The sequence below is a fragment of the Pseudorca crassidens genome, chromosome 3 (genome assembly GCF_039906515.1).
Source record: "Pseudorca crassidens isolate mPseCra1 chromosome 3, mPseCra1.hap1, whole genome shotgun sequence".
Lineage (NCBI taxonomy): Eukaryota > Metazoa > Chordata > Mammalia > Artiodactyla > Delphinidae > Pseudorca > Pseudorca crassidens.
The window spans coordinates 163,021,162-163,042,658 of record NC_090298.1 but is presented as its reverse complement, the minus strand read 5'-3'; the positions used below and the strand labels follow the sequence as shown (position 1 = coordinate 163,042,658).

General features: G+C 51.3%; 1 protein-coding gene across 7 annotated transcripts in view; it reads right to left on the bottom strand.

The window, feature by feature from the left end:
• NFIX (nuclear factor I X) overlaps window positions 1-21,497 on the bottom strand; it is a 98,189-nt gene that overhangs the window by 51,006 nt on the left and 25,686 nt on the right. The window contains exons 1-2 of one of the 7 annotated variants that reach the window (XM_067733494.1): window positions 20,247-20,690; window positions 18,712-19,243 (exon numbers count right to left, since the gene is read on the bottom strand). In XM_067733494.1, coding sequence (XP_067589595.1) covers window positions 18,712-19,243; window positions 20,247-20,249 — 535 coding nt within the window. In that variant the 5' untranslated portion in view covers window positions 20,250-20,690. Of the gene's footprint in view, window positions 1-18,711; window positions 19,493-19,585; window positions 20,129-20,246; window positions 20,691-21,497 lie in introns of those variants that run through there. The other 6 variants (XM_067733490.1, XM_067733493.1, XM_067733495.1 and 3 more) reach the window with 6 other exon arrangements.

Genomic DNA, 21,497 nt, shown 5'->3' with positions numbered 1-21,497 from the left:
ACAAGAGGGAGAAAGGCTTCTACTGCCTCTCCCTGTCCTGCACGACCCCTCCGCTGCTGCACCTCACAGGCTTCCCGCTGGGCCTCAGGGGTCATTTGGAAGTTCCTACTACACAGGGCCCGAGGATAGTTAAGTTCTGGGCAAGATGGAGCATCAAGTAGAAGGGGCCCAAGACACTGCAGCCTTGATGTAGAAGGGTTCGAAGTGAATGAATACACATGTGTACATGCAGACGCAAAGGCATGTGACTAGAGCCAGTGGGAACTGAGCCCGACAAGAGCATGCTCACATACCTATGCCTAGGGACTTTAGGGAAGGAGATGGCCCTGGCCCTGACCCTGGCCCTGGGGCAGGACGCAAGGAGCTGTGTGTCCCAGATATGTGATGATACCCCTGGGGGATGCCATCTTTGGGGCACAGGGTGTGAAAGTGTGTGTGTGTGTGTGTGTGTGTGTGTGTGTGTGTGTGGGTGAGTGAAGGCAGAGTCTACAGCTTGGAAGGAAGAGCTCGCCCTCCCTTAGCCTCCCCTCCACTCATAGGAGGACACGCACTTCACCAGACAAGCCCAGGGTCCTGGTGGCAGACAGTGGGGCTGGCCTCAGGGATGGGGAACAGCTGCTTCCTCAGGAACTCTTGGGGCACTTGCTGGTGGCCACCATGGGCGGCGGCACTGGGGGGCTGCTGCCATTAAGATGCCATGGCCAGCACCTGCTCACTGCCAGGCAGTCCCCAGGCTACCCTGCCAGCTCCTGGCCCAAGAGAACCGACAATGCCATGCCTGAGGCCCTCAGAAACCTTCTACTTCTAGCAGTGCTAACAGAGAGAGGCCTGGGAGAGGGGACCTCAGACTCACAAAAAAATACAGGTTGGAGGATGTGAGTGTGTGGGGTGATGTCCAAGATTAGCTCTTTCATTGGACGATAGCACGCATCCATCAGGGGACATGTGAGCTGATGCAGTGGACGCACACCTATGACAGGGATGGGATGTGGGTTCATAAAAAGCACATCCTCATGTGATATGGACATGACACGTGCGTGATGTGTGCAAATGATGGTAGTGTCTTTCTGAGGTGCTGGGTAGCACAAACAGGGTACAGCTGGGGATGTGGTGAGATGGACCCTCACGTGCCATCTGTGGGCATGAAATTTCCAGACAGCAATTTAACAACATATGTGACAAGTCTTTGTAAGAGTCTATACCCTATGCCTGATAATTCAACTGTTAGGAAGCCTTGTCTGAAGTTCATAAACAGAGCTACAAAGCTTAATGCACCCGGATGTCCATACCAGCAGAATTTACAACTTAGAGGCCTGCACACATGAGGGATTACATCAACTCTGGAACACTGAAGTGTCATGAGCTGTTCAAAAAGCATGTTTGTATTTTTTAAAAATAATCATATATTACATTTATAATAAAAGGTAATTTCTTATTTCCCAAATGAAAAGAGGATAGAAGTCACTAGAAATGTTGAGAATTAGGGACAATGCAGCTAATAATAAGATGCTAAACCACCACAAAGTATTTTTTGAAAAATTGTGACATGGTAGAATGCACAAATTTTTTATAAGTAGCACCCTAAAGTATTTCTATCATAAACTCCAATTTTTAAAAAATAAAATATGTGCATGAATAGGTATAAAAAATGCAACAAAAGGCTATTAGTGGTTAAGTGGTAGAATTTTGATCATTTTCATTTATCTAGACTTTGTGCTTATTTGGTATTTTTATGATGGAATGGGCACTAGTCTTATAACCAGAAAAATGCCTTTCTTAAAACAGTAGATGGATGAGAGACCGTACGTACGTGATTCTCTCCCCAAATCGTAGCAGAGCATAATGAGGTGATGGCAAACCACAGCCCTGCGGGTCCAGCCACATTCGTGTTCGCTTGAGCCAGGCAGGCCTCCGCCTCAGGAACTTTCATGCTCAGGCGGACTCCAGGTCAAAGGACACAGAGCAGGAAAGAGGGCAACACCCCCAAACCCCTGTCACACTGCAACACTCTTGCACACCACACTCCTAAGACTACTGGGGCACCAGGCCACCCCTCCACTGACAAGTAGAACTTTGGAAGGGAAAGCAGATCTTCAAGAAAGTCAAGGACAGGCACAGGGGGCCAGAGGAAAGAGGTTCAGGACCAGGGAGGAGGTGCCTGACTGGAGATTCTTAAGGTGGAGGGAGGAGAGCTGGGAATTCACTCCAAAACTAATGGAACCGACTCTAAAGTCTGAGGCAAGTGAAAGGGCAGCAGCGGCAGAATCGACCATAGAATCGGCTCAGAGAAGTGGCTGTGCGTGTGCGAGTATATGAGAAACGCACTGTTCGTGTTCCTTTAATAATTCATTGCTAAGAACCAAATCTAGCCACCAGAGCTGGGAGCATATACACCAGCTGGGGAACGGCAGCCATCTTCAGCCCAGGAGGCCTGGGCCACAGGGGTCCCCAGGAGAGAGAGGGAAGGAAGAGCCAGCCACGTGTCTGCATCCGCAGCCACATGAGGAGCCTACAGGCCAGGGCTTCTGGGGAAAGGGGAGGGGATGAGGGGGAACCCCTGAGCAAAAGGCAAACAATCTCCATGCCCCGGGGCTGCTCCCTGCCAACCTGTGCTACAGGGCATCTGATAGGCTAGCAGGGTGGGGAGGATCTGGCATGGGAGGAGTTCCCTTCACGGGTGGGCTGGGGGCTGGCGGAGGTGGGGGTTTGGGGGGTCACGTATGTTTTGCCCCTTCTGTCTATTAGGACTAGCCAAGGAGACAGAGGGAAGGCCTGGGCGAAGGTGGGACCGGCTAAGCTGGAGCCTATGACCCGCCCAGCAGCGGCCCGTCTCTAACAAGGGGACCAGGGAGAGGGCTGCTCTTTCCCCATTCTCCTGACACCTCATTCCCATTCTCAAAAAGGGGAAAAAAGAAATTTGAGAAACCAAGTCCCTTTCAATCAATTAACCTACGGCTTCCCACTTGCCTGCCACATTCCTTCCAGCCTTCCAGAAGCTTCCATCACTCATCTGTCCGTACTCTCTCCTCATGATGCCCACTCAGAAGGCACACCAGCCACTCTTCCCCGCTCCACCCCTTTCGTTTAGCAGCCCCATTTCTGATTTTTATGCCATTTCATGCCTTTGCATCATCTCAAGGATGTGATGGGCCTTCGGCTGCTTCCCATCTGAAGGTAATTCAATATTCAAAATGGGTTTATGGGGTTGTATAAAACTATACACTGGGCGAGAGCCAGATGCCAAGGCAGATAAAACATAGTCCCAGTTCCAAGATTCCAGCCTAGCAAAAGAAACCTACAAAATTAAGTGCAAAGTGTCATAGGGGAGCAAAATTACCCGGCCCTCAGCCAAGCCTGGGTCCAGCTTGCATTCAAAGGGGGCCTTGCCCAGCTGACTGCTCACTTCTACTGAAGACTCTGCAGAGGTGCCCGTCTCATGACAAGATGCATAAAGGCAGGACCTGGCACCGTGGGAATTCCCCGCCTCTCCCAGGGAGGGTGCACTGAGGAAGCCAACACATGCCTTCAACCACCATCCATAAACCAGGGAGTAGGGCTCTGGCTCACCAGGGGCGTCCCTGCAGCCAGAGTGCTTTGTTGGAGAGGAACACAATTCAAGAGGCCTTGCCAAGCCAGGCTGGCATTTGAGTAATTATATTAATGAATCTCTGAGTTTCAAAATCTAATATTAGACGGTGGCTTCAGGACCATCATCCTCCGTTACTGTCCCACGTCCCAGGAACACTCCTGGGTAGCAGCACGGCTAGAACCAACTGTGTGTGTGTGTGTGTGTGTGTGTGTGTGTGTGTGTGTGTGTGTTGTTTAATTTTTTAAAAAATGCATGTATTTGAAACTATGCCCAGAGATCTGTATTCTGGGCCCACTTTATAAACCACAATACCATGAATAAGTGAGAGAAATCTGGCCTATCCTTGGGGCAGGGGCCTCTCATTTGGCCATATCTCTCGGGTTGGCAATACCCTGAGGATTACTATTCCATGCAGCAATGGCCTTTGTGTTTGAAGCCAGCACTGTTCCCCACAGAGTTCCCCTTGGCACAGCAGGCAGGACTTGCCTGCAAACCCATGGGCCCTGCTTTCCCACCCGTGCTCATTAGCTGTCTCAATCCTAAGTCCAAACTCAAAAGTTGGGCTCGACACACACAAGAGGCAGCTGATCCTCTTGCTCTGGCTAACTCCCTGGTGCAGACCAGACCACTGCACCACCATCCTGGCCATCATCTGTGGGCCCTGTCCCAGGCCAGCAGTAACGACCCAGTTGGCCACACTATGCATGGTGTCGGGGCCAGAGGGGACCAAGTAAACTGCAGCCAGGTAGTAAACGAAACAGGCACTAAACAAAGGTGAGAAAGAAAGAGTTTGCTATACTCTTGTGATTATATTTCACGTATGCCGTGCAAAATGTAATCTGCTATAAATGATATCAGGTAGATAGAATCCAGATTTCTGCAAACTCCACATGCCAGAATAGAATTCAGCTCCCTCATCTGTTCCATTTGTGAAGTCTCATTGGGTGGCAGAGACTGGCCCTGGTTGCTGAGTCTGGGAAATGGGCTTTTGTGGAAACAAATTCTCATCCTGGGACTGGTACACTCAGGGGGCGCCATGACCCAGAGGCTGCCGTGGCCTGCTCAGGTCTATGTGGGAAGAGCTGGCCTGAAAGACGGGGGGTGGGGGGCGGGGAGCAAGCACGTCTTGCCTCTCGGAAACTCTTTGGTAGGCAATAAGGGATCGCTCTTTCATGATTCTTTCATTACTATTAGTTTTTTAGTTAACAGGCAAAGGATCCACTCAGTGCCACACTGCCAGGTGGGGCTCACTCTCAGCACCGTCTTAACTGCAAAGGGACTCTGAGCTTTGAGAGGGCAAAAGACCCTCTCAGAAGCCCCGAGATTCCCTGAAAAAGGTCTCCCAGCCCCAGAACCCTACTCACAACCAATCAAAACATGGAAAATAGAGCTGCAACAAATTCAGAGGGGAGGCCCGGCAGGGGTTGGGGGCCTCCGCTAGCAGAGGCAAGGGATGGCCGTCGTAAGGAGAGACACACAGGTTCTGCTCACCCACCTCCAAGGCAGGGCTTCTCAGTCTCACCACTACAGACAATCCATGACTTTTGATGGTCTGACTCACAATTTTTGACTTTACGTGGTGCAAAGCAACACGCGTTCACTAGAAACCATACTTCAAATTTTAAATTATAATCTTTTCCTGGGCTAGCGATATGCAGTACGATACTCTGATACTCCCTTGTGATTCTGGGCAGCAGCAGCGATCCACAGCTCCCAGTCAGACAGGCAATCAGGAGGGTAAACAGCCGATGCACTTATAACCATTCTGCACCCATACAGTCACTCTGTTTTTCACTTTCAGTACAATATTCCGTAAATTACGTGAGCTATTCAGCACTTTATTATAAAATAGGCTTTGTTAGATGGTTTTGCCCAACCGTAGGCTAATGGAAGTGTTCTGAGGACGTTTAAGGTAGGCTAGGCTGAGCTATGACGTGGGTTAGTATATTAAATGCATTTCTGACTTAACAGTGTTTTCAATTTATGACGGGTTTATCGGGATGTAACCCCACTGTAGGTTGAGGAAGATCTATAGTGACATTAGGGGCCAGGTGATTCCTTCTTGAGAGAATGTCCTGTGCACTGGCCTTGACTCACTAGATGCCAACAGCACCCTCCCCTGGTTGTGACAACCAAAAGCGTCTATGGACATTGCCAAATGTTCCCTGAGAGGCAAAACTGCCCCTGGTTAAAAACTGCTGTTCTAGGATGACCAACCATCCTGGTTTTCAGGGGACAAAGGGCTTTCTTTGGGAAGAGGGACTTTCAGTGCTGAAACTAGGAGACTCTTGGGCAAACTGGGACAAGTAGGTCACCCACCCTCCCTCCCAACTAACTTTAATCCCTCTACCTACCATCAAAACACATTTCCGGGACTTCCCTGGTGGCGCAGAGGTTAAGAATCTGCCTGCCAATGCGGGGGACACGGGTTCGAGCCCTGGTCTGGGAAGATCCCACGTGCCATGGAGCAACTAAGCCCGTGTGCCACAACTACTGAGCCTGCGCTCTAGAGCCCGCGAGCCACAACTGCTGAGCCTGCGTGCCACAACTACTGAAGCCCGAGCACCTAGAGCCCGTGCTCTGCAACAAGAGAAGCCACCACAATGAGAAGCCCGCGCACCACAACGAAGAGTAGCCCCGCGCGCCGCAGCTAGAGAGAAAGCCCGTGCGCAGCAACGAAGAGCCAACGCAGCCAAAAAATAAATAAATAAATTTATTTTTTAAAAGAAACAAAAAAACCCACACATTTCCTCGGGACTTCCCTGGCAGTCCAGTGGTTAAGACTCCGTGCTTCCAAAGCAGGGGGTGCAGGTTCGATCCCTGGTTAGGGACCTAAGATCCCACATGCCACGTGGCCAAAAAACAAAAAAACATTTCCTCCTCTACCCTCAGGGATGTGAACAGTAGCTCTTCACCGCCCTATATGAGACTACCGCTCACACACCTAAAAAGATTACATCCTACCCTATAGCTTCTTCTGGGACCAAAATCTTATCCTTGTCTCCTCTTTCTTCCCGGGCAGTATCTCCCACAGCCATGACTTCCACGAGGCTCTCTGAGCCATGAGCCGAATTGCTCACATATTTCTTATATTACTAAGGCCAAAATTGACCTAAAACGTCTGCTAGGAGAAATGGCCCCACCCTGGGGAGGACATTACTGGGGTGCAGAGCTCCGGTGTGCACACATTCAACTCCCCTTCAGCAAGTGGCCCCAGAGCCAAGGAGAGATCACCTGGGAGATGGAAGGATGGGGAGACACCATTTGACTCCCCTTTTGTCCCTGACACTCGGCTGAGTCTCACATGACCTGCTGGACACAGGGACAGGACCTGAGACCCTCTAAAGACGACATGAAAGGAAATGGCATTTTCTGCCCTGGTACTGGTTGAACACCTGGGAGTCCTCTGCACAGGGGACCCCACTCGGTCAGCCCCAGGTTTGGCAAACCTCCCCCCCCCCACCAAAGCTTTCTATCCATTTGCCTCCTCCCTTTAAAGGCCTCCTTTCATTTGGTCCCCCAGGGAGCCATCTCGTTACTACAGAAACAATGACGTCATGTGGCTGGGTGGGGCTGCGGGTCCCTCCTACCACTCCCTAACTAGGTATCGCGCGCCTGCCTACATCACGGCTCAGAAATTTATAGCCCAGCGCTGGGTATTTATAAGGTGGCTCTGGTGTGACCACAGATTCAGTGCAGGGCTGGTAACTATTTATAGCCAAAGGATATATACTTATTACATGCCCCCCCTCCGTCTTCTGGGCCACGTGTTATATAACTGCCATTATGCAATAACGCCCATTACATAATAATTATGCACTAATAGGGATATAATCTGCAGGCATAATAAGGACACACTCCCCAAGGGCTGCACTCGGTAGGCCTGCCTCCAGGGGTCTCCTGATGTCTCTGCACACTCCACCCAGTCGAGAAGAGTCACCAGGTGTCACCCTACTCCCACTGTCATCTGCAGCCTTCCCTAGACCATCAGACCCAGCTGCAAAGCTCTCTCCAGATTCCTTCCTCCTGTCTTGTCCCTGACCCTGGCCTGAAGAGAACACCTCTGCCTATCTTTAAGCCCGACACAAAGAACTGTGAAGGGATAAATCCTGGAAGGTTAAGGGACACTCTCCATTTCAAGAAAGGAAAAGAGCAGCAGCAGTCACCCCTGGAAGGAGCCTGCAGGGTCTAGAAAAGCCTCCAGGACGCCAGGCCAGTTGGCAGAGGGTTGGCCGCACACAGAGGAGCACCGTGGCCCTCCAGGAAAGAGCTGGAAGGAGGCAAGGACTGGGGCCAAGCCAGCACAGTCAAGCAGGCCACTTCTCAGTGGCTCCTCCTTCCCTCATCACCCTGTGGTAGCTGCGCCTTTGGTAGGGCCCTTTGTGTCGGGCTTAAAGATATGGCAGACAGAAGTGTTCTCTTTAGGCCAGGGGCAGGGACAAGACAGGAAGAAGCAATCTGGAGATTTGGTGGAGCCCTGACTTCTGCCATCGGGGTTACGCTGCCAGCAGGAATGCCCTAGAGCAGGATCCTGGCTGCTCAGACAGCAGCACATGCTCTGCTGGTCACCCTGCTCCCAGGAAGGACAAAGAGAAACTGTCACCTCAGGGGAAAAGAGTACAGGGACATGGGCTCTGCACCTGGGGTGATGGGGGACACAGGTGGAATGGGCAGGGGATAGGAAAACTTAAGACCACAATGGCACTCAATGGAGCCAGTTCAATTAGCCCAAACATATCATCTGCTCTTAAAATAGATATCTCTGTATTTAAAAGTTGTTTGATGAAAAGTTAATTGATGAAAAAACCAGAAGAACCTATATGGATCTGGGAAGTAAGTTTCTCTCTGGTGCAGGAGGCTGATTTGGGGAGCCTGTCTCTTACATTTCTCTATTGTTTGAATTTTTAATAAAGAGTGCGTTTTACCACCGTAATAAGGAAAATCAAATAACTTCCTTTAAAAAGAACAGCGCTGAGGCTCAGGAGACACTTCTGATCTCTGCTTCCCATGCTGCCGAAACAAATGTCTGCTGTTCTTTGGGGTCTGGGGTGGGCCTGATGCGGTCAATGGCTCACTACATAGGCCTGGGTCAGCCGAGTAGTAGTAAATCCCCTGTTCCAGTCCCCAGAACAGCATCCCTGGCACACAGAGAGACCATCATGCAAGACATCAAGAGGGATGTTCAGTGCGAGACTCAGAGGGGGACTCACGATTCCCAAGGGGAGAGGAGCCCCCAGATGGTTTCAGCCCAGGGTCCTTCTGCCCAGAAAGGGGAAAATGGAACAGGACATGCAGGGGAACAGCCAGGGCTCTGAGGTTCTGTTGCCATGTGAGAAAACGTAAATAAGTTCCTAAACTGGAAGAGAGGCAAGAGGTGAATCTGGAGTACATTCTGTCTGAATTGCTCTGTTTCTTACAGCCCAGAGGGTCTCAGCTGGGGCAGCTCTGTCCTCAGGGACACTTGGAAATGTATGGAAATATTTTGGTTGTCACACATGGGGCGGGGGGGTGGGGTGGGTTGCAACTAGTGGGTCAAGGCCAGAGATGTTGCTAACCACCCTATAATGCACAGGGCAGTCTCCATGACACAGAAGGATCTGGCCCAAAAGTCAATAGCGCCATGGTTGGGAAACCCTGCTCTATGGGACCTGATTCCAATGGTTAAGAGGTCAAGTCCCTATCTTCTTAGCTACGGAAACAGGAAAATCTCCAGCAGTAAGCTAGCCTCTCTCACAACCCAGCCACCCCTCAGCATATTGGAAGAGTTTTTATATACACAGCCCCAAAGTTTTCAAACTTTAAGAAAGGGGTAAGAATGAGAGTCTACGAGAACTCAGGAGCATAAAAGGCAATGAAGAGCAGATTACTGCAAAACTTCCAGCGATCATCTGGTTAATTAGGATAATTACATTCATTTTTATTTCAAACTGCAATTCCAAGCAGACTCCCAGGAAAAAGGCGTGACAGAGCAAGGATCAGGGATCCCAAGATCCAGCCGAGCCCGCCTGACCGCACACCTGGACTTCCTGCACACTCTACCTGCCCTCCCCACATTCCAGGATGGGGTGCCAAGAAGCTGAGCTGGCCACAGCAGGGTGGGGGCATCCAGCCGAGCTTCCCCGGTCTACGCTAGCATGCTGCCTCTCAGGTCAGAGGCAGGGGGCTGGCCGGCGGGAAGGGAGACCAGTGTCAAGGACAGGCCAGGCTCCCGCCTGCTGTTTCCACCCCACATGCTCAGCAGCTGGGGGAGCCCTTGAGCTGAATCACAGGCTAGGCTCCAGCCACTCTGTCTCAGCTCCTAGAGAGCAAGGGAGACCACGGGGACCTGCTCGGCTTTCTCCTCTGAGACTCCACCAAGGCCAGCAATCCCCATGAAGTTCAAGGAATGGCAAGGCCCACGGAGGGAAGCCAAGGTGCTCAGTGACCTGAAACCTGGGGTCCTTCTGCAGGAAACTGATTGTGTGACCCAAGCGCCCTGACATCTCTGTACCGGGTTCCCTTCTCTGTACGGTGGGGATAATGATACCTGCCCTGCCTATATCACTCAACCATTGTGAGGAGGGAATCAGCTCAAGGCAAGCTGAAAAGGCTCAGCCAGCTGACAAAAACCAACTAATTCCTCACTGTCTTTCAAAGTGCAATTCAAGCAGGTCATCTTCCAGGAAGCCTCCCAGGTCCTCGAGTCTGGTTCACCAATTCCTCACTACACACAAACACCCCTGTGTGTGTCACCCTAGTGCACAGGCTCACAGCCGGGAATGTGGGTTTAAAACTAGAATCAGTGTGAGAATTTGGGTGGTTAACACACGAACAGGACTTAACACGGTGCCTCGGCCATATTGGGCCTTCAATGGAAAAATGGAATTAAAGCGAGGGATGGAGACCACGGGTGTGCCCTCTCCTCCACCGACCGGGAACAGAAAATTGTTTGGAATCTGGACAAAGGAGTGTCTCTTAAGTTACTGGATGTCCCCCAAATTTAAAACAAGTGAGGCACAGGGAACTCTACTCGATACTCTGTAATGAACTATATGGGAAAAAAATCTAAAAAAGAGTGGACATATGTCTATGCATAGCTGATTCACTTTGCTGTACACCTGAAACTAACACAACATTGTAAATCAACTATAATCCAATAAAAATGAAAAAAATAAAAAATAATGTCCCTGACCCTGGGGCAGTGGCATGCCGTGTCATCATTAAGACATCAAAAGTGAGGAGGGGAGCCGGAACACCCCCACCACCAACAGGCCACGGTGGCTGGTGGGGGGACAAGTCACTTGGGAGACAGGCCCACAAAGGGCAACCCCAAAATATTTTTTTAAATCCCCAAAGGGCCAGAAAATCAAATATTAGATATCCATACAGACAAAGTAAGGAACCCAGGTACCCAGGGCGGTAAGGCCCAGTCCAGCCAAACCCCCCTGCTGCAGCCCCTCCACCTGCTGGGACCCTTTTCTAATGCCAACACCTCTTCTGCTCAAACATGCTTAAAATGGCGACGGCGGCCTGCAGGGCCAGGCGTTTGTCGTACTGTTTGCCACGGTGCCCTCAGTGCCAAGAAAAACCTATCATGAGAAATGCCATCAGCTATATTTATCTATCTCTCAGCCCCCCAGCCTCCTCCTTCCGTCTGCCAACCAGGCCCTGCGGAGCCCCCCTCACCCAGTGGGCACACTTCCCTGTTGCTGACGCCCGTGACCACCTGCCCAAGCCTCGCTTTCCGGCGCTCTCTTCCCCAGCCCCTGCAGTCAGACCTCCACACAGGCGCAACGACCAACAGGCTGCACCCCTTCTTACTGGTATATCAGGGCGTGCCCACGTGTGCTTAAAGTTTGCACCCACACAGGCGTTGGTCGCCGTGTCTCTAGTCCCAAACCACAGGCACCGGTGGTCCTCCATCTCCTTTCAGCCTCAGCTCCCTGCTCCTCAGGCAGGACCGGCCTGCCCTCAAAGTCCTCCGTGAGCCATGGGCTGGGTCCTCTGGGAGCGGTACCTATGCTGCAGCCTCTCACAAGCCAGACATCACGGGGAGACAAGAGGCGCGGGGTGAGAGAGCAAGCCCTGGGAGGACAGGGTCTCCTCCCGGGCCTGTGTACCACTGCCAGCAGGACGCCCGGCTGCGGGGTAGACCTCTCACCCTTCCACTTCCCTGACTGAGAGTGGGGAGCCACAGCCTGTATTTCAAGGTGCTAAGAATTTCCAAGGAGTGTGCATGTTAAAAGGACCCCCACCCCCTTCCCCTCCAACCAACAGGGAAACGGCAGAATCTGGGATGATAAAGGGAAAACGGCAAAGTCAAGGTTCAGGACTGCTCAAATCCTACAGCTGTGACCAGGCCGTTGCTAGGGATGCGGCTAACAGGACAATGTCCTTTGGTGTCAGGCACTTCAGACCTTTCTCTACACAAGCAGCAGGGCTCCAACCTGACCCTTCTTACCCTCAGGCCTAGCACAGAACATCTGAAGGTGAATCAATGACTGTATCCTAATCCCCCAAACCTCCTCCTCTTGCTTCAGGAGGCAGTGCCCACACCCCATCCCAGCCTTCTCTCCCCAGAAGGCTACCTCCCGCCTCTGAGCCCCTAACTCAGAAAAGAGTTCCAGGGAGCCAACTCCTCTGAGAATGAAGCAACCCAAATAAAAATTTTAAAACCCAGAAGCTCTTTCTCTCCTGCCCCCTCCCCCTCTGCTGGCAAATGAAAACAAACAAGAAATCAAAGAGGCCTTTTGTGCGAGCACTGCGCTGACACTGCTGGGGCCTTTGAAAGGACTTCTGAATCGGACACTGAAGGATAAAATAACTGAAGCGTGGCAGCTCCTGAGACAGGGGGGTGGGGTGGGGGTGGGACCGACGGGGCAAAGAGAAAAAGGGGTGGGGAGGGAGACACCTTCTTCCCAGGGCAGAAAGGGAGATGTTTAGCTGTACCCTCTCTGCCCAGCTGCTGCAGGACACAAGAACGGAGAGAGACCATGGCACAGCCTTCTACCCCCCTGGCCTACCCTTCCTCAGCACCCTGGGCCCCTGCAGCTCTAGAAGGTGGCTGAGATGGGCCCTGCCTCCTTCTTCACAGCCCACCTGGAGCTGCGCCTGATGAAGCTCTGCTGGGTCTTCCCTCGCCTCCTGCATGGATCACTGTTCGTTCACATCTATAGGACGGTGTCTTCTAGAATTTATCAGGAGGCCTTCACCCAAACCCTGCAGGCCACATGTAGGAGTCTCTGATTCTTAGAAGGGCCTTGCTCCCAGTAGGTTCACCAAATGCATACGTATTTCATGAATAAAGGAAATTCAACCATCCTCTGGCAGTGCCAAAAAGTAAACTGAATCCTCAGGAAGTCCTTCTGTACATCTGGACCCCAGCTCTCCTGCTACAGAGTGGCCCTGTTTCCTCTGGGTGGGCAGTGGAGCACAGCTGGTCACCATGCTTGGGCTCCTAGGTCCCCTCCAGCTTATTCATGGGCAGAACTCTGCCAGCTCAAAGCTCAGACAAAGGTGGTTCTTTTTTTCCTTGAGCTACAGCTTCCAACTCAACCATGAGAGTGAGCACTCCACCAAGATGCCCTGCACATCACAGCCAGTACGGACCCCTGACTGGCTGGACAGACAAGCTACAGACAAAGGGGATGAGAGCAGATGGTCAAGGGAGTCCCAGAATGAGACCAGCCCAAGGAGTGGGTCTGAGTATTTCTGAGCTCCTCTTTTGGGTCATGCCCCCTCCAGAGCCAGCCTGAGCCGCATCACCCTTTTACACCACCCAGAACCAGGCACCCCACGTCACATTAACAGAGCAAATGTAGCCTGGACAGACCTCTCGGATATGTGACCTGGGCAGTCACACAGACCCTGTGCTTGGTTTAATGATCCAACTGTTGTCTCGCTGTAATTCCTCATCATTTTGAACTAGGAACCCCTCATTTTCGTTTTGCACTGGGCCCTGAAAATTATGTAGCTGGAAGGCCCAGCAAATCGTGTAGCTACCGTGGGATCGGATCAAACTTGGACTTTCCTTGTTCAATACAGAACGCTCCGGTTTAAGAGGGCCTCCAGAGGGTGATGACCAAAATGGCAAGTGCGCAAGGAGCTGTATCAAATGTGGGAGGCGTGAGAGCCTGGCAGCGTTTGGCCTGGAGAACGGACAGCTTCCTGGGAAGAGGGGTGGAAAGGAACCATGAGCCCTGTCTTCAGCACTTGAAACGCTGCTATGTTACAGAAAAGTTAACTGTCACTTAGTTCATCCCTTAAGGCAGAAATAGTACCAACAGGTAAAGGTGACAGGGAGACATCCTTGGGCTCACGGAATCATAACAATTGGAATTGCAGCAGCTGCCGTCCACTGCTTTTCTGCTGTGTGCCAGTATCTTCACATATTAGCCAGTTTAATCCTTTTAACCAACTTCTGAATTAGTTGAACAGAAGACTCTTACAATGACCAAAGTTCACCCTCGAACAACAGTGACATCTCTTCTGGGTTGCTCTGAAAGGCATCTAACCCTACATTGGTATATCTTGCTAATTTTAGGAATCTGGTAACTAGGCCCTGCAGTCTTCAACAGCCCTGGCACCAGATGGCGCTGCCTCAAAAACGCAGACCAGTGGCATTTCTGGGCCTAGAAAAAAGAGGCACGGGTGAAGTGGTACAGGGGCCTCAGGAGGAGTTAGGCCTCCGGAGATGGTGGCTGGTATGCCTGTGGCCACCCCCGTGCACTCACCCAGAGCCACCAGATGGGCCAGGCATCCAGCAAAGGCTTGGGGGACCTCACTGGCATCAGCCACATCCTGGCAGGACTGACGTGGCGAAGCAATGCCTTGCACTGCTGAGGAAGGACGCAGACGTGGAGCCCTCCCTTGGACCAGAAAACCAGTGCTCACCGCAAAGCCCCAAGTCCTGAAGCAGACAGCGAAAACCATGAAGCTCTTATGCTGAGAAGGGCAACCTTGCACTTGAAAAAGTTCACTCAGACAGATCCTGAGGTGCTAATCCATTTCCTGCGACAGGTGAAGGCCCAGCTATCCCCGGACCTGGAGGTGAGGAGGGAGGCGGAATCTCCTTTCAGAGCGGCACACTGAAGAACGCAGGGGAACACAGCCTGCAGAGTCCAAACAGGGAAACCCTACCGGATAAACCATCAGGTTCCTTCCACAACAACAACCCAGAAACTGCCAGGAAAGAAACCAAGATGAAAGAGGAGGAGGAGGACCACCTAGAGATTATAAGACTTCAAAGATGGAGCAACCCACTGCAATGCATGGACCCGAGTGGGATCCTGATCTAGACAAACAAAATTAGGAGATAATTAGGGAAATGTGAACACTGACCAGCTATTCGACCATACTAAAGAAATCGTTTTAGGTATGACAGTGATATTGCAGTTACATTTTTCAAGAGTCCTTATCATTAGAGACATGTACAGAAATATTTACAAATGAAAAGCTATGATGCCTGGGTTTTCTCCTAGACAGCCCAGTGTAAAGCTGGGCAGCAGGGGGCTGTGGATGAATTGAGACTGGCCATAAGTCGGCCCTGGTGATGGGGGTTCCTTCTATGTGTAAATTTCTCTGGAATGAAAAAGCGGAGATAAAGAAAAGAATACCTGGACTTCATGGACCTCCACGGTGGGCCTGTTGGAGGGATCTGATGGGGAGAAGCTGACATTTCCATCCAGTAGAGCATCTTATTACTTTCAGATTGTTTTTCTTTCCTAGGACCGAGGCCTAGGTTAAGGAAGGTCTGAAGATGCCAGTTTACCTTCAGACTCCCGCAGAAGCACTGGAGATAGTCTAGTTGTGCTTCCAGGCCAGTTCAGCCATCCTTCCTCACACAAGCATCCTTCCTCCTGGCCCCAGGCTCCCCTCTGTCTCCAGCCACTGCCCTGGGACACCCCCTTTGGATGGAAGGACATCGGCAGGAATGTACTACCTTCTCCCCGTGGCAGTGCTCTCTGACCCTGCTCTGCCTCAACATCCCCTCCTAAATGGAACAGACACACAGCGACATTCCTTCCCAGCAAGAAGGCCACCCTCGTGAAGGGTGCAAAACACTCTGGGTGGCCTTTTAGGGCCGCGTATTCTGGGAGTGGAGCTCCTGACGTCACACACACACACACACACACACGTCCTTTAGTCCCTCTCAACCATGCCACCTCCTAAAGCTTCATGTGGGACCAAAAAAAAGCATCCACAAGGGCCATGGATGACAGATGACAATGGTGCCTGGAGGCGAAGCCATGCCCCCATGCTTACCATCATGTCAAGTTTGCTTGTCATCAAACCTGGCACCACCAGCTCAGCCCAGATCAGGTTCTTCAGCCCAGTTTGAAAGGAAGGAAAGCATTTCTTTTAGAATTCAACCTACCTCTTGTCTGAGCCCTTGCCAGCCCAGCTCCCAACCCCAGTTTATACTGGAAGGAAGGAACAAGTGGCACCCTACTGAGTATGTCTTTGCGTGGACATGGAGAAGGAACGTCGTGCTATTGGACTGACACTGTTTGGGGGCTCAGCCAGAAGAAGACATTTTCTAGCAAACTGGAGTGGCTTAGAGAGAAAGCCATGCCCACTCCACGCCATCTCGAGGCCACTTACCCAAGGGCCACTGGTAGCCCATGCCTCACCAACTCACCCCCACTCCTTCAGTAAGGCACCCTTGAATTAAAGCAATTTCAGCAACAAAAATCCTACCTTCCCTGAAACTATCTGGAGTCCAGGGACTTGAATTATAGACAAATTATAAGAAAACATCCTCAGTTCTCCACTCAGCTTTTGTCAAGGAACTCGGCCTCAGCTGGGACAGAGGTGGCCATGGCTGCATGCAATGGGGCATGAATTTACTCATATTCCTGGGCAAATCATCTCATTATGGCTAGGGGGCAAGTGGGGGCGCCTCCCTTCTCCTGACACCTGCCTGGTCAGTCCAGGACCCAGGTGGCTGGTCAGGAAATGGTCTCCATCACACATACTTCATCCTACCTCAGCCCCATGGTGGCAGCAATCAAAACTTTGGCCTAAAATAAGAGAAGCCAGGGAAACAGCTCAGCTACAGGGATCCAGCTACAGAGCAAGGTAGGAGGAAGCCGGCTCAAAAGGAAGATGAGTATTAATTTCATCTTAGAGGCCCTAGTTCCAAAATCGGAAGGTGCGGAATCCCCTCTCGGAGGAGCTGACAGACACAAGCTCAAGGGTCCAAGTCTGCCCCAAGCCACTTCCAATACCACCAGGCACACACCCTCCCCACTCTGATTTGCCGAGTAGACAGAGAATCAGGGAATAACTTTTAATTTTTTCTTTGGTCTCTTTTCCAGAAAGAAAAAGGATGAACGAGGAAGAGGACCGGCAGTTGGTCATTCTTCGTGAGTGGGCCATGACAGTCACACAGGGCCAGGTACAGGCCTAGAAAGATCCATGGAGGGAGGGACAACAGGAGTTGGGGGGGGGGTATCCACTGCCTCCAACCAACTACCAAAGCCACCTCTCAGAATGAGAGAATGAGCTAGAAGAGAGGCCTCAAATACCACCTTTTCCTCCCCAGAGTTCTCCAACACATAAACTCTCAGTGCTAATCCCAGTCGAGGTTCCACTGCTGATGCAATGCTGAAAGTGCCCAAAATTTCCTTTCTGGATTAAGTCATACCTCTCCTCCCAACATCCCAAACAGGCAAGGGGGTAACCACAGCAGAAAAGTGACTTGCTTTTCTTTTTTGTGAATGAACAGGAAGGAAGATACACACACACACACACACACACACACACACACACACACACACACATATTTGCGGGAAAGAACATTCACTAGAGTTGAAGTTAAGCCACATTCTCTTACATTCGCATGAAGAGAAAAAGAAAGGGGGAAAAAAGGGGGGGAAATACTGGAATGGTGGAAAGGAAAAAAAAAAAAACACAGAGAGAGAGAAAGGTTTGGTAGCCCTCTCATTACAAGTTGGTTGGGCATAATGTAAACACACTTCTGCCTTGCTTAATCACAGAGTGCCGCCCGTTTAGGTTTCAAAGGCGGCAGTAAATTGGGCGTAGCTGAGTGGAGGCTAAAAATTAACCAGCCATCTCTGTTTCAATTTGTAAGAAAACAAAAGCGGAAAGAAATTATAAAAAGGGAAAGGGTAGGGGGGAAAAAAAAAGGAACAGAGGAGGAGAACTGAACCACACAACCCAAAATGCAGGGTGAAATTGGAAAAGCAAAGAGGAGAGCTGGAACTACTTGGAACACAAAAGGAAAAGGAGATTTTACAGAGTTTTGATTGCTTGTTTGTTTCTTTAAGACCTTCCACAGCAATGCCCACTCCCTGGCGTGCCTATGCTGGGGAGAGCCTCTCTGCCCCCCAGCAGAGGTATGGGGGCTGCGGGCATCCATCCGGGGGTCTCGCCACTTCAGCTGAAAAGCGAAGGGGAAGGGACAGTGAAGGGCAAGAGCTCGAGGAATCTCGTGCTCATTTTCACTCTCTGTGAAATTGAATGACTTTTCTCCTCTCCGTCAGCCAAATCCCAGGCGAAACAGCTCCCGCCTGGGCATCTGGGCCTCAGAAGCTGCCCGCCTCTGCCTTCTTTCCTCTTTTCTATTCATTCTGTCTCATATCCGGGGGTTTTACACGCCCCTCTCTCCACCGAACTGCTGCCCACCCTGCTTGTGCCAAATCTGGCGTTTCCCCAGGACTTGAGGGGACGCTGCAGGAAAACCAGTACCTGCCCCCCAATACTTCTTCTCATTTTAAATCAGAGCAAGGAGTGATTTTTTTTTTTTTTTTTTTTTTTTTTGGTGGTAGTGGTGTTCATCACAAACTCTCACCATCCTGGATAATTCTGGGGCATCCTGGCCCCAGTCCTAGGACCTGCAGCATCTTTTGGGTAAGATGAGTCCTCCAAAGACGGAGGGGCACGACAATCAGTAACACACGGCAAATGTGTAAATGAGCAAAGGAGGAAGAATGGAGAGAGTGGAGGGAAACAGAAGGGAAAAGGGAACATCAAACGTGCTTCAGGCCTCAGCAGGACGGACGCACCAGTTAGGCCCATCGCGTCTATGCATGTATCGTTTGGAAAGAAGAATTAACAGAACAAATGCCAACCAGTAAAATAAAATGGGGTGGGCAAAAGGGGGATTGAGAGCAACCTACCCGGAGTGTGGACAAAGTAAGCCAGATAAAGATCCAGTTCTTTGATTGTGACTCCAATGTGATGTGGCTGCACGCACAGGCCGGGGTTCGAGCACTGGGGCGACTTGTAGAGCCGCTCCCCGTCAGTACTTTCCAGGGGGATCCCCTTAAACAAAATCACCATGACCAGGTCCAGCCGCCACACCTTGTCGGCCTGGCGAAGGCAGTCAATCCGCCGGATCTTGCCCTTCTGGTCGGGGTTGGAGAGCACACAGCAGGGGGGCTTCTTGCCCGTGATGGTCAGCACAAAGTCCTCTCGGAACTCGGGCCGGATGTCTTTGCGCAGCTTGGCCAGCAGCCGGGATGCCCACTTCTGCTTGATCTCGGGCTTCTCGCCCAGCAACTCGTCCTTCACCGCCCGCTCCTCGTCCTTCGACATCCGCTTCTCGTGCTTCTTGAAGTACTTGCGCTTCCGCGCCTGCAGGTTGAACCAGGTGTAGGAGAAGGCGCGGACGTGAGGCAGCAGCGCCTCGATGAACGGGTGGAACTCATCCTGCAGGCGGCAAGCCGGGAGCATGCGGGGCGAGGGAAGACAGGAGGAGGGGAAGACGGGGTGAGGGGGAAAGAGAAAAGGAGAACAGAAGCGTTAGAAGGGGGGCACAAGAAAAATCGCCTTCTCCTCCTCCGCCCCCCGCACAATTTTCTCTTGCGATTGTTCTAGGAAAGTGTGGTCTGGAGCTGCCACCAGCCTAGCCAGCCGCTTGCTCCCATCTCAGCCTCAGCAGCCAGACAGAGACACCCAGAGCCTGAGCACACACCTATTCTCTCTCTCTCTCTCTCTCTCTCTCACTCACTCACACACACGCGCGCACAGACAACGTTGCCGTCCACACACACACGCTGCTGGTATCCCCGCCAGGCTCTGTCGCGCCCATGACATCTCCATGTTCTATCGCAGCCTTGAACTCGTCTCAGCTCGCCCCAGCACAGTGTCCAGTCTGCACAAATGCCCGTGGACGCACACGCAGGGCATGCGGGGGCCACCGCACGCCCGGACACCGGTAGGTTTTTGGCCACCCCCAAGAAGAGAGAACATGACATCCACGAGCCAGCGAGCGAGGAAACGGCTTTGGCTTCCCCCTCCCCAGGCTGTTTTCATTCTCTTTTCTCCTGCTCCGATTGGAACATCCACCCCAGCATTTTAAAAATCAGATCTAAACCCTAAATATGTGATTTCAGCTTTGTTATCAACACCAATACTAATGTTAATCTCAGTAATAAGGAAGAAAACGCTCCTTGTTAACACAAATAAGGTGGTGGTATCAATCAACCACATTAGGGTTAAAAGCTACACGGGGCATCCTGCGCCCCATCCCCACTGACCCCTTCACCCTCCTTCCCACTCAGTCAGGTGACAGAGGGCCGGGCTCTAGGTTTTTGGTTTTTTTTCTTTCTTCTTCTTTTTTTTTTTTTTTTTGCTTGTTTGCTTGTTTGAAGTTTAAATAATAATTGATTTCTGTTTACAAAAATAAAACTGGAAAAAATTAAATAATTACCATTGATCTGAAGCACCCGGCAAAGCCCAACGCCCGATTCTGAGCTTCTGGACTCAACAGAGTTGTGAGTTGGGGGCGGGTGGGGGGAGGGGGGAGGGGGAGGAGCAGGGGAGGAAGGTAAATGTTTTAAAGGGGGTTATTATTGGTGTTCTGGGGAATAGGGGCCGGGCTTGGGTGGATTCTCAAACCCTTCCCCCTCCTCCCCCCCACCCATGCTCCACTGCACAGAAGGGGGAAATTAATATTTTTTTTAAAGGAGCAAAAAGAAAGAAAGGTCAGGGATAGCAAGCAGAGAGAGGGAGCGAGTTGGTTACCACACACGCCAGGTAAACAAAAGCCAACAAAAAAATTTTTTTCAGTTTCACCCCCTGTGCATCACCTTCCAGTTAAAAATAAATAAATAAATAAATAAATTAAATAAAAATATGCAAAATTTAAAAGTCAAAACCTACCTCCCACCCGCCCCCCCAACACACAACACGCCCTACCCCACCCCTGTGCAAAACAAAAACAAAAACAAAAACCAGGAGGGGGAAAAGCGGCAGCTGAAGAAAAAGGCTTTCGGCTTTGGCAGCGGCACAGGGGTATAAACTTCGAGCTGCCTCCCTCCGCCTCTGAGCCTGATCGCAGGCAAAGGGGGAGCTCGCAGATTCCCGGGGAAGAGGACGAGTTCGGACCGGCTGCAGATCGTCGCTGGCAGAAGCGTGCAAAAGAGGGAGGGAGCAAGGGAGGGAGGGAGGGAAGGAGAGAGAGAGAGAGGGAGAGAGAGAGAGAGGACGTGGATGGGATGGGGCTGTGTGTGTGTGTGTTGTGTGTGTGTTTGTGTGTGTATGTATGTGCGCTGGTTGGGTTTTGGATTTTTTTTTTTTTTGCTTCTTTTCTCTCTCTCAAACTCCCTCTCTCTCTCCCCTTTCATGCTCAATCCCCATCCATTTGCTTGTGCCAAAGCCAGTAAAAAAAAAAGGGGGGGGGAGGAAGGGGGGAGGGAGAGAGAGAAGGATCCACCTATTTGGCAATGAGACATCCTCGAGCAGCCAATGGCTGCGTCCAAGGGGAGGAGGGAACCGGGCAAGCCGAGAGGGTGGGGAGAGCCCCCGGCAGTTGGAGACCAAAAACAATTTGCCCAATCGACAAGTTCACGTCTAATGAACAAGCAAAGTCCAGCAGTTATGAATTTTTCATTCCAGGCTCCCACTCGGGTCCATTTGGCAGCGGCCACCCAGCAAATCTGAAGGGGGTGAGGGGGACTGG